This window comes from Mus caroli, chromosome 7 (assembly GCF_900094665.2).
Source record: "Mus caroli chromosome 7, CAROLI_EIJ_v1.1, whole genome shotgun sequence".
Classification (NCBI taxonomy): domain Eukaryota; kingdom Metazoa; phylum Chordata; class Mammalia; order Rodentia; family Muridae; genus Mus; species Mus caroli.
Window position 1 is genome coordinate 130474919 of NC_034576.1, and position 16573 is coordinate 130491491.

Consider the following 16573-nt stretch of genomic DNA (forward strand, 5'->3'; position numbering starts at 1 on the left):
TCTCTCTCTCTCTCTCTCTCTCTCTCTCTCTCTCTCTCTCTCTCTCTCTCTCTCTCTCTCTCGTACAAAATCCCATTGTCATAGCCAGAAGACAAAAGAAAGAAGCAGAGAAAGGAAACACTCAGGTTTCCCCTGTGTGTGGAAGAATGAGTATTTACCAGATACACTCACTGACGATGGGCAGACAGACCACAAAAAAACAAAAACAAAAACAAAAAAAAACAATCTGGGCCAATCTTGGAGCACATATTTAATTCCTGCAGGCAGAGGCAAGTGGATCTCAGAGTTCAAGTTTGAAGCCAGCCTAATCTACATAGCAGATCTAGGCCAACTAGGGTTATATAGTAAGATCCTGTCTCATTTTAATACAATGATATATAAAACCATCACACAGATTTTAGGAAACCAGTATATTCATGCAGAGTAATACCAATTTCATCTAAGCAGAAACAGGCCAGCTCCTATATGTTCATATTGATACTTTCATATTCTGTGTGCGCATGTCTTGTGGCTCTCCTTATCTGTGGGTAAAGTGTTCTAAGACCCTAACAGATGCCTGAAATCTATGATAGCATCAAGTCCTCTTTATACTATTTTTCTTATAATGCCTATTCCATCTTGTGTTGACTCTGACTGGCCAGAAACCCCAGTCCATCGTAACAGCGCCGTAGCCTCAGCGCCCTAAGTGGGCTTTAGGTGCAACAGAAAAACTTGGGTTATTATTTTTTCCATTTTTTTACACTTTCACCAAAGATTCGCTCCTACTGTTCATATTCAAACTCAGCATGTAATTTTCTTTACTTATTAGCTGGAGAATTTTTACCTTTTCATCTAAAGGACACACTTTATGACTGGTCTTTGGGATCTGATTGTCAGCATTACTTCATACTGGAGCCATCATTAAGGACAAGTTATTGGAACATGAGCACTACACAGACACTTTATAGTCATCTGACGACAGTTACTAAGTGGGTAACTGTGGCGGGTAGCATGCACAATCTGAGTATGTTGGACACAACTCTTGTGTGTCTCATTCTGGACACTAAGAGATTCCACCACACAACTCAGTTTTGTAATTCACAAGTTTTGAATTGGGATGGGCATGGTGGCACCTGCCTTTTATCCCAGCATTCAGGAGACAGAAACAGGTGGATCTATGCTAGTTTGAGGTCAGTCTGGTTCACACAGCAAGCTCCAGAACAGCCAGGGACCCTGTCTCAAAAACAAAAACCAAACTTATAAAGTGTTTCCTTGTGAAATTTTCCATTTCCATTTATATTTTGAACTGAAGCTGACCTTGGGTAAGGGAAGACACTGTATTTAAACATTCACACGGCACTGATTGAGCCGTGTTTAAATTCAACTGTCAGAGGTTCAAATTTTTAATGTTTGTCTTAAAATTAGAGATTATATGTATATACACATTGCATACCATTATACAGTGAAAACTAGAGTCTATGAATAATAGCTAAGGAAAAAAAAAAAAAAAAAAACCAAAAAAACAAAGCCAGTGGATGTGGTTGCCCAGGACTACAGTCCCACCACTTAGGAATATCACCACTTGTTCAAGGACAACATGGTGAGTTTCATTGCTACATAGCAAGACCTGTCTCAACAATACAGACCAAATAAAAAGAAGTTATAAAACAAAAGAAGACTTTATTTTGTTTTATTTTTCAAGACAGGGTCTCTCTGTGTAGGCCTGGCTGTCCTGGAACTCGCTCTGTAGACCAGGCTGGCCTAGAACTCATAGAGATCCACCTGCCTCTGCCTCTCAAGTGCTGGGATTAAAGGTGTGCACCACCACTGCCCAGCTACTCAGTATTCTTTATATAACAAAATCAAATGTGTAAAAGAAAACTGTCTAGATGTTAGATAATCCTTTCTGGAGTCTATGTCCTTTAGAAACTTCCTACCTAAACCACTGCCAAGCAACACTCTACCAATCAGTTGAGTCCTTACCTTAATGACTCTGGTCACCATTACTGATTGGATAACATAAATGTCAAAACAGATATATGACAGATTTTAAAACTACAGGTTCAAATCTAGGTATTAGAATACATGACTGAGTTAGCTGTAAAGAGTTCTTCTCATTCCTCAAATGTCTGTATACACACACAGATTTTTTTTTAAAAAAAACATTGATCAGATGAATCAAGACTATTCTAGTGACTCTTTCCTTTCTCCATCCTTTGCATTCCTGAAGGCATTCACAGCCATTGCCATCAAGCTGACCAGACACTGAAACTGCACGCTAACTCACCAGTGACCTCTCTGCCACCTGATCTCTCTTCTTCCACACAATTCACAATAACTGACCATCATCTTCCCTCCTGTAAATTGTCTCTTCTGTTGGTGACCCACTTCCTCACTGTAGGCTGTTTCAGAAGGCCTGTCACTCCAGCTTAACTCTGTCTGTGACTCTTGAATGCTGAGTTGTTCCAAGCTCTAGGTCTCAGACCTCAGGCCCTCCATTTTCCTCTATCACCTTTTCCTACATAACTAGGTAAGATTACCTAGTTCCATGGATTAAAAGTTACTATATCCTTCAGCACTGTTCTCTCTGCAGTTCCAAACTCACTTATCCAACTGCCTACATAAAACCTCCATTTGTATAGGCAAAGTGTAACTTAAATTTAACACTGCCAAAACAAAATTCTTGATTGCCACCACTCCCCCATCCATCCTGTGCCTTTCTCAGTCATTCCCATTTTAGCAAGAAGCATGTTTACTCCCACATGATTGCACTGACAAGAATCTTAAGTCTCCCCTGATTCCTATAACATTCTAGTCCTATTGTTCCTACCTCCAAAATAAAACCTCTAAATGTACTACTGTCTTTCTTCACTACCCTTCTAACACCCAGCAAGCCATCATTTCTTATTCAGACAAGCAGAATAAACCCACCTGGTTTTTCTCCTGCTCTTGTATCCTACACCCCTCTACAAATTATTTTCCACACAGACCGTTTTAAATTTACAAATTAGACTCTGTTTTCTCCCTGACTAAACCTCTCCAATGACCTGGCATTACAATCTCAACTCTGTCCTGGCCCATAGTACCCTATGAGATGCTGAATCCTGCCTGTCCCAACAACCGCTCACTAGAGTCCAGTCATCCTCTTTTCAAGTTGAGGGCTTTGCTGTTTTGCTTTCCCTCTGTTCTAGTCTTTAACTCAGACGATAGCATCTTGATATTCTTGCCTAGACTAAGAGAGGTGAGGTCTTGCCTTCCACGTGTCCTCTGCCTCATCCTCCACTCAGTCATCACAGAACACTTATTCACTCCATGGCTCTTCTCTCTATTCATCTGGAACTTCCTTTGCTTTTCCACTGTGTTGACAATAGTGCTCATGAAAAGTATTTTTAGTAATGAAAGAATGCAGTCTCAAAGTTAGAAATGAAAACAAGGAAAAAATATACACAACAGAATGTGTCATCAATTAAGAGATTAAAAAGCCAATGTTCTTCACAGATTTTTTTTTATAGTTCCCCATTTTAGACTGAAACACAAGTTCCTTACAAAGCAGTATGGTTCCATGCCCTTCCAGACACTCGTCTTATTACCTGCTGGCATTTCTATGACTAATCCCATTTCAAACTCCATCTATACACCTCCTAAACAAGAAAGAGACCTCTGGTTTCTCTTTTTCACAGGCACTCCTCTTATACCACAGGCTCCATCGACACTCTTCTCTTCACAGATCTTCTTCCTCAGACTTCACTGCAGAAGTGTCTGTTATCCTTTGGGTTCCAGTCTGACTCCCAGTAGAAACTTCCCATGACCCACAACCATAGCAGATATTCACCGTAAGTTCCCACCACACTTTAAGCTAAATGATCCCTAGCTTTCTATTCTATATCCTATGTATTGACTTTAGTCCCCTACCAGCCCTAAAATCTTATCAGGAGAGGAACTCTTATTCACCAATAGATTCTTAGCACTTACCACAGTATCTGGTATACAGTAGGTCCAAAAAAAAAAAAAAAAAAAGATAAACAGGCAGAAAGGAAGAAAAGAGTAACTGATACAGGAGTCACTGTATACAACTAGAGTCTTAATGAGAAAAGTAAATTTTTTTCTTTGAAAATAAGACAAAATGTTAGATTTTATTTTGGTACTAGGGGTTGAACCCAAGGCCTTGCATATCATGAGTACATGCTGCTCTACCACTGAGCTACATCTCTAGAGCAAGTAAAATTATTATGCAATTTAAATTCCTATCTGCAGAAAGTTCTTCAGGCTTTAGTATTTTCTAAAAGATACATAAGATGCTTGCTGCTCCACTGTGCACATAATAACCGAATGCTGACTTCAAAACATACTAAACCTGACCTTGAAATGTAGACTGAATTATGAGTATTTGCATTGGAGTATGTAAAATACCATCATCTGCCATCTTTCCCAGACAGACTGTTGACAAGCAGAGTCACCTGAGGGTGACTCCGTCAGCACTGGGAAGGATCGGTGCCGAGTCTTGGCCTTCTCACACCAGACTTCACTCCAGACCTAGATTACTAGCCAAATCAACCGATTACGTCAATACCACAACGGGAATCTCTCCAACAGAATAATCTGAAGCTTAAATTAAAATGAATTTTAGAATTTTAGAATCAACTCATGTATCATCTAAAAACACTCAGTATCAGGGTAACAGATGGCACATCTAGCCAGGAAGACCTTACCTCTGTTATCATTTTACAGCTTTTACAGGGTCCGATCTGACTGAATAACTGAAGAATAAGGACTTCTGTCACATCTCTGGAGAGGTTACCTACGTATCTGAGAGAGAAAACAAAAAACAAAACATTATTAGCAATGTTTCTTTAGCTACACCTGTAATATGTTATTTTGTCATCTTTTATTTCAAGTCCCTGTCTTTGATAAATGTATCCAGTTATGCCTAGCCCTATAATAGCTATATTTTCTATTTTATAATAATTTACACCACAAATACTGATTTACTAAGACATCTTGATGAACTAATACTAGACAGTAGTTGTTAGTGGGCTCATCTTAACGCTGCCAACCAAAACAATTACATGAACAAAGAAGAGAGTAGGAGTTCAGTTCTAGCAAAACAGAGAGTAGGTGGGGTGGGGAAGCTGGGGTCTGTTCCACTTTTGGCTAAAGAAGCCTGTTACTGATGGATGGCACACCTTCACTGCTTTAAGAAAAAGGGAATTGAATAATTTAAACTTTCTCATTAAAAAAAAAGTATCAGGATCAACAAAATACAATTTCACGAGGATAACAAAAGTTTAAGAAGAGTTCTTTAGAAATTCAGAGAAAAATTAAGATAAACTCAAAAAATACTTTTAACTGAATATTTTAATTGAAAGGTTTGAGGATTCTTTTCCTCCCAAATTACCTATTGATTAAAAATGTTAACAAGAAAAAAGAAAAGTCATCACCTTACCCCCAAGAGATGACTACCTTGGTTTCTGTCTTACACTATGGGTTTAACTTAGCTCGGTAAATTGCCAAAAGTCTTTCTGGTTCTCAACAAACACCTTAAATGAACATTTTCACAAACCACTCCATAAACCAAAATATTACTTGTCAAATGTGACATAGTTTCTTCTGGGAAATTAAAGGACACCATTTTACTTTTCTAACCACAATACAACATTAGAAAACAGTGCTGAGACTAAAATTAGGCTTGCAACAGTTGCCACATTAAATACATAAAAAGCTTTCAAATGAAACATGTTAAAAGGAAAAGGGCAAGAGAAAGCTATGGATAAGAAAAACCTAAAAAAGATGGGTTAAGAATGGGTAAGGAAGGTGGCCCAGACATTAAGCATGCCTGATGTTCTTGCAGAGGACCGAGTTCAGTTCCCAGCACCTAGGTCTGGCAGCTCACAATGCCTGTAACTCCAGTTCCAGGGAACCAACACTCTCTTCTGGCCTCCTCCCACACCTTTGTGCTCACATGTATGCACATATAATGCACACAGACACAAGCACACACACACACATACACGCACACATAAAAAAGAAATTAAGAAGAAAATGAGCAGCAGCTTCCCAGCTTACTGAGAACTTCACAGTGGTAACCAACAACATCAGGACACATGTTCTAAGGCTGAAACACAAGTCCTGTGCTACTGAAATAAAAGAACAAGCTAGCAGACAAACTGGTTTAATTCTAGCATGCCATCTTTTCCTTATAACTTAAATGGAGCTGACCCACTATAGGCCATGCAGTGATTTTTTTTTCCCTTCTCAGTAGCAGCAAATAGTTAAAGGATTATGAACTAGCTATAAACACCTACTTGATCCTTTTCACTCATAGTGGCTTTATGAGCCTGTGACTATGGAATAACTTGATTTTGTAAGAGACCCATTCTAAAGAAAATGACCAAGTAATCTATATTCATCTAAGCAGTCTAGTGTGCTCATTTCTGGGAGAGGACAAGGGTTAGCAGTGATTTTTAAATGTGAAGCTAGCTAGTAACAAAAAATAAACAGAACATCATTTTACTATAGCAAAGTTTTGATGATTAAAACAGGTTTAAGTTCAGGTTAATGTTTTAAAACATTCATTTAAAAGAAAAAAATGCATGTTACTTTTCACAGCTAAGTCACAATAAAAGCTGTTTTTATTTAACAAGCTTTTCATTCTAAGTCAACCCATTTCCAATCTGTGAGGGATATATTTGATTTCCATATCTAGCACTGTCAAAGATCAAAACTGCTAACATTTAGGTTTAGAATGCCATGAAATATTTATAGAAAAGTCCAGTGCTGAGTTATCCTATTTTTTCAAATACTTACACTAGGATTTAACTGCTAAAGCAGACTAAGTTTTAAAACATACAAAGCCTTCCATGATAGAGGACACTGTAATCTGTTAAGATGAAAAGGACACAATCCAGTATATAACTTCAAATACATTTATCTAAACTTTAGACTGACTTTTCTACTAAAGGTTCTGTAATTTATGTATATAATAGAAGCACAATTTATATTGTGCTCCCACCATCTTTGGTAGCTTATTGAATTGATATGTTTCTCTCCAAATAATATTTTCTATACTGCACCTTCTGCTGCAGCTAAGTAGTAGTATATTCTAAAGTTCCAAGTTTTTAAATATGCAGTCTCTACCAGAAGAACATGTACAAAACAGTAGAATGGCTTGAGTTCTTATAGTAACAGAAAACACTCAGGAAATTCCAAAACCATTTTTAACTCAAGGAAAAATAAGGAAAATGCATACCTTACAGTCTATTTTGTCTTCTAAGAACAGGAACTGTAGGGACTGAAGCATTAATAACTGAAATGATACCTTTATCCCTGACATTGGGTCTAAGTGTCATTGGAGACTAGAAAACTTGGCAGTTTCACAGCAGGCAGAAGTTCACACTGCCAATGAACGACTTCCTATGTCCAACGAGGCAGAAATTAACCACACTGCACCTTGCAGAAAGCTAATGACAGCTTTTCCACCAAATGTGCTCTCGCTCTAGAAAGTAACCCCACCAAAACTGAAATTACCAGTCCTTTTAAACAAAATATAGTGGGGCTACATTTCCATAAAGGCAGTTTTTCCATTATTCTTAACAAGTTCCTATACAAAAGATTTTCAACAATAACCCTCATAGCCCTCTAAAGGGTCTAAGTTGTCACTATTTCAGTTTAGGAAGGCAGCACAGTAGAAGAAAGGCACAGGCACAGTAGAGCAGGGTCACTAACCTGAGCAAGGGCCTTTAAAGGCTGCACCCACACACACTTTGAAGAGACAAAGGTGATTAAGTTGAACCAGATTGATTACAGCCACAATAGAGCTAAATCAATGGTGTGGCTAAGGCTATGAGATCCTTAGATTGTGTTCTTCTGCCTTGCTCACACATCTTCAGAACACACTCTAAATTGATGGTTTATTTCCTCTTTCTTACTGAGTATCAAGGAAGAATAAATAGTCTTATTGGGTTGCATCAGTTTTATCCTAGAGCCACAGTTTCTAGGGTTTTAGTACACCAAACAGAGGACTAAACTGCAATTGACTGATATAATTTAGTGTTGAACTGTGGGTTCAGATACCACAGATAAATCACTACACTGCAAAAACACAACCCAAGGTTGAAGTGTATCCTACAAGGCTGGTCTACTTCAAACACAAGTATCTCAAGTACTATGATCTCATTGGTTTGTTTTTAAGATCACTAATAACCCTAAATAAATGTCAAATAAGAATGAGAACACCAGAAAACAGACCTTTAAAGCAACTATATGACAAACAGGATTTCAGACTCAACATCAAGGCAATTCTATACCACTTTAAATACCATCAAATAAATTAGTAATACTGTAGATAATGAATATTTAAAAACCTACCTAGGCTATAAACACCATATTGTTTTCTGAAGATAACCATATGTCTTAGCTTGTGTGTGTCTGTAGGAAGAAAACCTTACTAGTAACACACAGGCATTTTAAAGTAAACAAGTTAAGATAAGCTTTATTTAGAGTACATAATTTAAAACCATAGTAGCCACTTGAGAAGCCTAATCCATAGATCACAATGCAAAATATAGGCCCTTCATAAGTAAAATCATATCCTATTAAACATTTACTTCGATGTCAAGACTTTACATTAGGTTTACATATATATATATATATATATATATATATATACATGTATGTATGTATGTGTATATACACACACACACATATATATATAAACAAACAAACTTCAGGAAGTATGACAATACCTGTAATTTAAATCAATCAAAAAATTTAAAAACCAGACAACACTACTTTAACCAAAGTACATTTGTAAAAAATTTGAGCACCTCTTATTTTTCAGAGTGAACTAAGTGCAGGAAAGGTTAAGTCCTAGGAAGCTGTACAGTTCTTATACTTAAAAACATAACAAAAACACCTCGACTTCCCATGGAGAAAAGTGGGAAAAGGAAGGTATATAAACACATACTGATATACAGGAACAATAGAGCTAAGATGTTTATTCACTCATATGTATACATCACAGATTTAGGTAACCAAACATAGACAACTGAAATGTCTTTCAGAAAAAAAAAGAGATCTGAGATGATAAATGTATGAAATATTAAAATTGAGCTCTGGTCTAAAGGAGATCTGATAATGTGGATGCGAAGAAATTACAGGAATTAAAAAAAACAGAAAAGGAATACTATGTAACAGACAAAAACAAGAAACCTCTTCTAAGGAACAAATAGATGCAGTTAATGAGACATGAGAATTTACCAATTATCCAGTAGCTATTATGATGCAATGATGACATTTCAGGTATTTTAGATACAATGTAACTGTCATCTTCCTTGAATATATACTTGCTAGGCCTTTCCCAGATACTTGCTAGCTTTCCCAGATGCTGGAAGATCTCACACACACAAAGATTTTCATTCAGGGGGTATGATATGTTTAGGATGTTTTCAAGTTAAAGAAAAAAAAAAAAAAAAGATGTTTTCAAGTTCCCCAAGCCAGATGTTAAGAGAAATAAAAATGTAAAATATAAACAATGCTCAAAAAAATCTGTATCAACACTGAATATACATATGGACCTTCTTTACTGAACATATTTTCTGTGCTACGCATGAAGCTCTGAGAAGCTAGCTAGTCAGAGGTCCTGAATGTCTATCCACCGTCGTCGATTCCCCAAAAAGTACTTTCCCCATCAGCTAACCCAGCCAAGTGGACTCTGACCATCATACCAATCAATAGTAGGCAGTGGGAGGCAAGAGAGACAAAGCAGTAGGCTGACTCTATGTATTTACTCCAGGCAGGAGTAGTAGGCCTGGAGAGGCTGGGAAAACCCAAGGTGCTCACTTTGAACAATGAATTGGAAATTACTCAGACTAAGGAAGAAAAAAAAAAAAAAAAAGAGTGCCACACTATTTGGAAAGGAATACAGACGCTGAGTCATCACTCTGCATGGGAGGGGGGGCCCGGCGGGGGGGGGGGTAGGGAACGCCAATTAAGCGGTTGGAAGATGCGATTCATTCATTAGATTGGGCTTCAGGTGAAACCCGACAGCTATACCGCGAAAAATAGCACTCAAAAGACAGGCAACAAATAGCGGGAGCAGACATCCCTTTATCCAACTCCGATGGTCCGGACGCACAAACGGATTAGGAAGCGGCATCACTAACTGAGCGAAAGGAGTTTAACTGGTTGTCAGTTTGGCGCAGTAAGCGCTCAAAGTAAACTTCGTTATCCAAGGGACAGAGGTGGTGCACGGCGGCGAAAAGCAATCACTTTGGCACTTCAAAAGCAGCAGGCGCTAGGCGGGTGTTTCTGACAGCGTGGGGCACGTGGGGCAGAAAGAGACAAGGGGCTCCTCTGGTTAAAGAGTGGTAGACTGGGGAGAAGGACTCGGAGCGACTGAGGCTGAGGACGTGGACTGCTGAGGACGTGGACTGAGGCTAAACGTTCAAGCCAAAGGATGCAGTAGTGGTCCCACCCCCGCCAAGCCCTGCCCCCGTAGGGACCCACAGCTCCTGGCTCAGCCCGGAGCCCCCAGAGCACAGGGGGAACAGGAGCTCTCCCGCGCCTGACAGCCTCAGCCGTGCACAAGCCCAGCCAAGCAAGAGTGTGCAAAAAAGGGGTCGGGAGGAAAAAGTCGAGACAAGCCCTAGACCCTAGGAAGTGACTGTGTTTGGGGGGAAGGGAGGGCTTCCTTCTCTGGGAAGGGGGACAGATGAGGAATGCACTTCACAGCCGCGCCACCGCGACGCCCGGCTCTCCGCTTCTAGTCCCGGTCTCCTGCTCTCCCTCCCTCCCTCCGCTTCCCGCAGTGCCCGGGCCACTCGGTGCCTGGCACCCCGGGTCTCGGGTACTCACAGAGTCCGGGGCTGTCCGTCGTCTTCCATCATGGTGGGTGCGACGGAGTGATCCCGGGACAAGGGGGAGGGCAGGGCTGGGGAGGGGAGGGGGCGGGAAGGAAGGGGAGGGGGGCTCCGGGCGCCGGCTGGGGACAGAGGAAAAGGTACTGAACCCGGCTCTCGGGTCCGCTCCCCCCAGCCCGCTCCGGACACTGCGCTCCAACCAGGAGGAGCAGGAGGAGGAGGAGGATGAACAAAATGGCCGCCACCACCAGCCAGGCAGGAAACGCGGCAGGGCGCAGGCGCGGCCCGCCAGGTCACTGCTCAGGCCAGCCGCGACGGCCTGTCCGGCAAAAGTAGCTAAAGAGACAGAAAGCCCGGCCAAAGAGTACACCCTGCGACTGGACACGACGGAGCACGTCGTCGCTGTGGGTCTGCTGGATGGTCAAGACCTATCCGGGTCCAAGAGAGACTCAACACAGAGAGAAAAGCCGCGAAACCAAGTCTCCGGGAATTGCGGTCCCGGGAAAGTGGGGGAAGCCCTTCTCCAGTGGCCTTCTGGGAACTGTAGTTCAAGGCAGACCCTGCGCCTGCCGGAGCGCGAAGGAGAGATTTCTGGGTAGTGTAGTCGTACGTGAGGACGTGCCGCGACTAAGTAGTCGGCGTGCCGGGATAGAGCGAGGAATAAAAGGCGGGCGGCCGAAATGAGAGAGGAGCTGTCCGGGAAGTAAACTACAAATCCCAGAGTGCCTCGCGCCGGGGCCCGCCCCAGGATCGCTCTTAGCATCTTAAGGCTCTTCTGTTGGTCCAGTGTGAGCTTCTGCTCCGCCTCCGTCCAGCCCCAGAGCGGTTTCTTCAACTGCAGATCAGGCGGTGTGCTGGCTCCGCGTGGTTCCTCCGTCAGCCGGCCTTGCCCGCCTCTACTCTCAGAACTGCTGGTCCGTGTTCAACAACCGACGCCTCACGCGACGGGCAGAAGAGAGGCAACTCTGAACCCGGAGAGATGTAGCGGACATCGGGCTACACCAGATCCAGCCTTGTCTTTGAGCACGTGTTCTAACCAGATAGGCCTTTCTAGACTATACCGCTTGTAACTTGCTTTACAAGTTCCACAAGGATCGCTACCCATTATCTCATCGGATTAGTGGGTAAGGCTGCAAAAGAGCAGCCCCTCATTCAAATGGCTTGTACCGCTCTTTCAAATCCCTACTTAAAACTTAAATATTCGCGTGGTGGCGCACAGTACTACTGATCAGGAAGATAATTGGATTTAAGGCCAGCCTAGAAATAGATACCAAGACCTTATCAAAAACTAATAATCAATGAAAACAGCAAAGAGGCTCAACGACCAGGTCTCATGTCAAAACATAGTCTCGAGTTCGGTTATTGGAGGACACAGGCTGCTAGTATTGAGATGCGCTAAAGCAAGAGAGGAGATAGAATCATGACAATCTACTGGATGTACACATTTGTGGCTGAGGCCGCTAGGGGTCAGACGAGGGGATGGCATTCCCTGAGACTGGAGTTAACAGTGGTTGTGAGCTACATATGAGTGCTGAGAACCAAACTGGAAGCCACTGTAAGAGCAAGTATGCTCTTAACCAGCTCTCCCGTGCCCCCAGCTGCACACTGTCTCATTGAAGGAGAGAAAAAGTCTGGTGGCCAACAGAGAGCTTTGGAGTAGCTTATAGGTCTGCTTAGCTGCATTCTGAAACCCTACATGAATTTACAGGTACAGTGGGAGATTGGAGGCTGCTTCTCCATGAGCCTAGGAAGGAGAGAGTCTGAATGAAAAAGGGATTATATCCCAAAGTGAAAAGGAAAGAGCAACTGGGCCTGGTGGCGCATGCCTTTGATCCCAGCACTTGGGAGGCAGAAGCAGGCGAATTTCTGAGTTCGAGGCCAGCGTGGTCTAGAGTGAGTTCCAGGACAGCCAAGGCTATACACAGCAAATCCTATCTCGTCTCGAAAGAGCCAAAAAATTAAAAAAAAAAAAAAAAAAGGAAAGGAAAGAACTTCAGAGAGCTTCAGAAATCTACACAAGTGAAAAAGGGGGGTGTGGGGGGGGGAAGAGGTGGGGATGGCACCAAGCTCAGCCTCAGCCATACAGTTCCCATCCACTTCCAAAAGGCAAGCCAAGTGAAATGCAGGCAGTCCTATACCCAGCACAAGCCCACGACCCTTGCAAGCCTTAAATCCAGGTTTGACACAGCAGTAATTGCCCCAGCAGAAAAATTCAACAGCAGAGAGACTCTTATCTTGTCACACTGTATGACTCAGAGGCCAGTAGCCAGAAGCAATCTGAAGGGAGAATCTATTTTTAAAAACAGCTACCTGGGGACCTGAAACCAGGGAGCGTCCACAGAGCCTCAACCTGTTAGCATCCCAAGATAAAGAGAGGTCCACACATGCTGTGTAGAGAGCAGGAAAGCTAGTCACCAACAAACCAAAGGATGCAGGTGACAGTATGTTCTCAGGCTGGGAAAACCATGGAGAAATTATTAGGTGGTTATGAGACCCATGGGTGGATCAAATTCTAGAGTCACCTACCTGTTACTACTGTTAGTGCTTAAGGATACTGACATTCCAAGGGGTGTTTCTGATACCCACAGCTGGATCCCTCCAGCAGGGTGGCTAGTATTCAGGAGGTCTTGTAAGCATGAAGCTGGGGCCTCTAGCTGTCCCAGTCTCAGTGCTGTGGCTGCAGCTCATACCCCATTGCATTTAGGAGATACCCTTCAGCTAAAACACTCATTATCCCAGCAGTGTGATGTGGAGAGTCAGGACAGAGTGAGAAAATCTGCCTGTCCACAGAATGTAAAACTTGACCAGCAGACATCCCTGCTGCACAAAAAAGAAAAACAGCCACTGTGAAGACAGATCTGGGAGACGGGAAACAATCGGTACCCATTCCGCAGCATCATAAGCCATAGGAAAGCCAGAGTCTCGCTTCAACTGACACCCCCTCCTTATGCTGCACATACAATCTTTCTTTTTCTGAACTCTTTATTTTTCAGAGATTGTCAATTTGGGGTATGTGTATGGGTAAGTGCACATGTATTGCATGGCAGTTCCTAGAGAGGCCAGAAGCATGAGCTGCCCCTGAAGCTGGAGGCAGTTAAGAGTTGCCCAACAATGTGGGTACCAATACTGAAACTCGGGTCCTCTGCAAGAGCATTGTGTGCTCTTAACCACTTAACTTGGTCTCCAGTTTTTTGAGGACCTGGAAAGAAGCCATTCTAATGCCTCATCTTCCCAGTAAGAACCTTCCATTCCCCAACCTAAGCCCCACTTGTTACTTAGCCTCTCTGGGTCTGTGAATTGTAGCATGATTATCCTTTACAGCTAATACCCACTTATAAGTGAGTACATATGTTTCTACGATATAACATGTCAGCAATACAAAAAAATATCTTGGGATAGCTCAGTTGGTTGAACTGAGGCCACAAGTTCAATCTCTAGCACAACAAACATTGGTTATAACCATGCACACGTGTAGTTGCAAAACTTGGGCGGTGAAGAAGGCAGGAAGACCAGAAGTGTAAGCTCTATAGTGAGTACAAGGACATTCAGGGATACATGAGAATCTGTCTCAGAACATACAAAGTAAACATTTAAAGCTCTGATGAGAAACATTAACTCATTTATAAAGGCAGAAGAACATCAGATCCCATCAGCAATGCTCAAATCCAGGGAAGCATGGAATGGTATATTTCAGCCCTGAAAGAAAATAATTGCCCATCAAGATTTCTGTAGCTAACAAAGCTATCTTTTAAATTTCACAGGCATTTCAAGTCAAGCATAGACTAATACCGTACCGTACATGACGGTCGGACCAAGGCTGGAGAAATACTTAAAAGAATGTTATACAGAGGAGAGGGAAAGTCTCAGTCACAAATCACAAAAAAAAAAAAAAAAAAGAATTTCATAAGACGAATAGCTGAACAAATTAAAACTAAGAAGGAATCCATCATGATCTACACAGTAATCCAGGGAACCTCTGATACTGATAGGGGAGAAAGTAAAAAACAAACAGTAATCCAACCAATGAGAGAAACAGTGGACAAAATTACAGTAGTTAGGATGCATCTCTCATACTAGTGCCCTTAAATATAAATAACCCCACCTTGCCAATAAAGCGATGCAGAGTGTCTAACTAGATTTAAAAGACTATATCCAACTATCCGTTGACTGCAAGAAACACATCTCAGTGATGAAGGCACTAACAGACAGAGTCGAAGAATGGAAAGCAAGCAAGGGGAAACAAAAGCATGCTGGCATAGCCATTCTAACATCGGATAAAGTAGATTTCAAAATTAAAGAAATGAAGGCCTCTATATATTAATAAAGGAGAAAATGCATAAAGAAGACACTAAATTGTGTATATGTAAAAAACAATCCATTTTTCCTTCCCATTCCCTGCTCCCAGATTGATGACTCGAGACTATTTATTAATAAATGCCTTGGCCACAAGCTTTGGCTCATTCCCTGACTAGCTTGTAATGTATTTAACCCATTCAAATTAGTTAGTTGGTTAGTTACCTCTCCTGCAGTCCCAACCTGCTTCCTTTGTGTATTCCAAGCATCTTGCTTGGACCTTTTGCACCTCTATCTCCTAGAATTCTCTCTCTTCCTGCCAGTGTCCCACCTTTTTCTTGCCTCAACTCATTGGCCATCAGCTTTTTTATTGACAGGTGATGCTTTTAAGAGATGATAGATAGATAGATAGATAGATAGATAGATAGATAGATATGCATGGATTCTGATATTGAGTGGTTCTAGTATCCTAGATAGGTAACACAAACTAAAAATAAAACCTCAGTTAAATACATCATAGATCAAATAGACTTAACCAGTATCTTCAGGATATTCCATCCAACAGAAACAATATGCATTTTTCTTAGCAGCTATGAAACATTAAATAGACCATAAAATAGACCACACTCAACATCATAAAGTCTTATCAACTGCACAAAATAGTATCTCTTATTAGATAATAGTGCAATCAAACTAGAAATCGATTGCAAGAACTATAGAAACTATACAAATGCATAGAAACTAAATAACACACTCTGGAATAGCATTGAGGAAATTAGAGAGGAAATGTTAGTTTGCAAAAGCAAGTGAAAATGAAAGCACAACCTTTGGGATATGTCTAAGGCAGTTCCAAGAAAACACTCATAACTATGAGTGTGTGGTGGCTATTCCTGGTTGTCAGCTTGACTACATCTGGAATGAACTATGATCTAGAAATGGAGGGTACACTTTTGATCCAGATCTTAAGGCTGGAAGACACAAGCTTCTGACCCAGACCTTGACATGGCTTGACACCCACTTTTGAATGAGATCTTGGGGCATAGTGGTCATGAACAGCTTAGGTCCAGGCAAGGTAGTACATGCCTTTAATCCCAGCAGATCTCTGAGTTCAAGGCCAGCCTAGGACAGAGCAAGTTCCAAATCCAGGCATGGTGGCACATGCCTTTAAGACGGCTATGCCTTCTGCTGGAGGCCTACATAAGGACAATGGAAGAAAGAAGGCTCACTCTTCGAAGCCTGCTTGCACTTACTTGCCAGCACTTCTGTTGGAACTTAATTCTTCAGGAATCCAGCTTATACAAAAGACCAGCTGAAACAACTAGCCCTGTGGGACTGAGCGACTACTAACCCTGATTCTTGGACTTCCCATTTGCAGTTGCCCATTGTTGGGTTAGTTGGACTGCAGACTGTAAGTCATTACGATAAATTCCCTTTTTTTTTTTTTT

General features: G+C 41.6%; 1 protein-coding gene across 11 annotated transcripts in view; it reads right to left on the reverse strand.

Moving 5' to 3' along the window:
• Tial1 (TIA1 cytotoxic granule associated RNA binding protein like 1) overlaps positions 1-16573 on the reverse strand; it is a 59587-nt gene that overhangs the window by 10575 nt on the left and 32439 nt on the right. For 5 of the 11 annotated variants that reach the window (XM_029479430.1, XM_029479431.1, XM_029479428.1 and 2 more), the window contains one exon: positions 4689-4785. In XM_029479430.1, the coding sequence (XP_029335290.1) occupies positions 4689-4785 (97 nt within the window). Of the gene's footprint in view, positions 1-4688; positions 4786-8343; positions 8404-10830; positions 11410-16573 lie in introns of those variants that run through there. The other 6 variants (XM_021166440.2, XM_021166439.2, XM_029479433.1 and 3 more) reach the window with 6 other exon arrangements.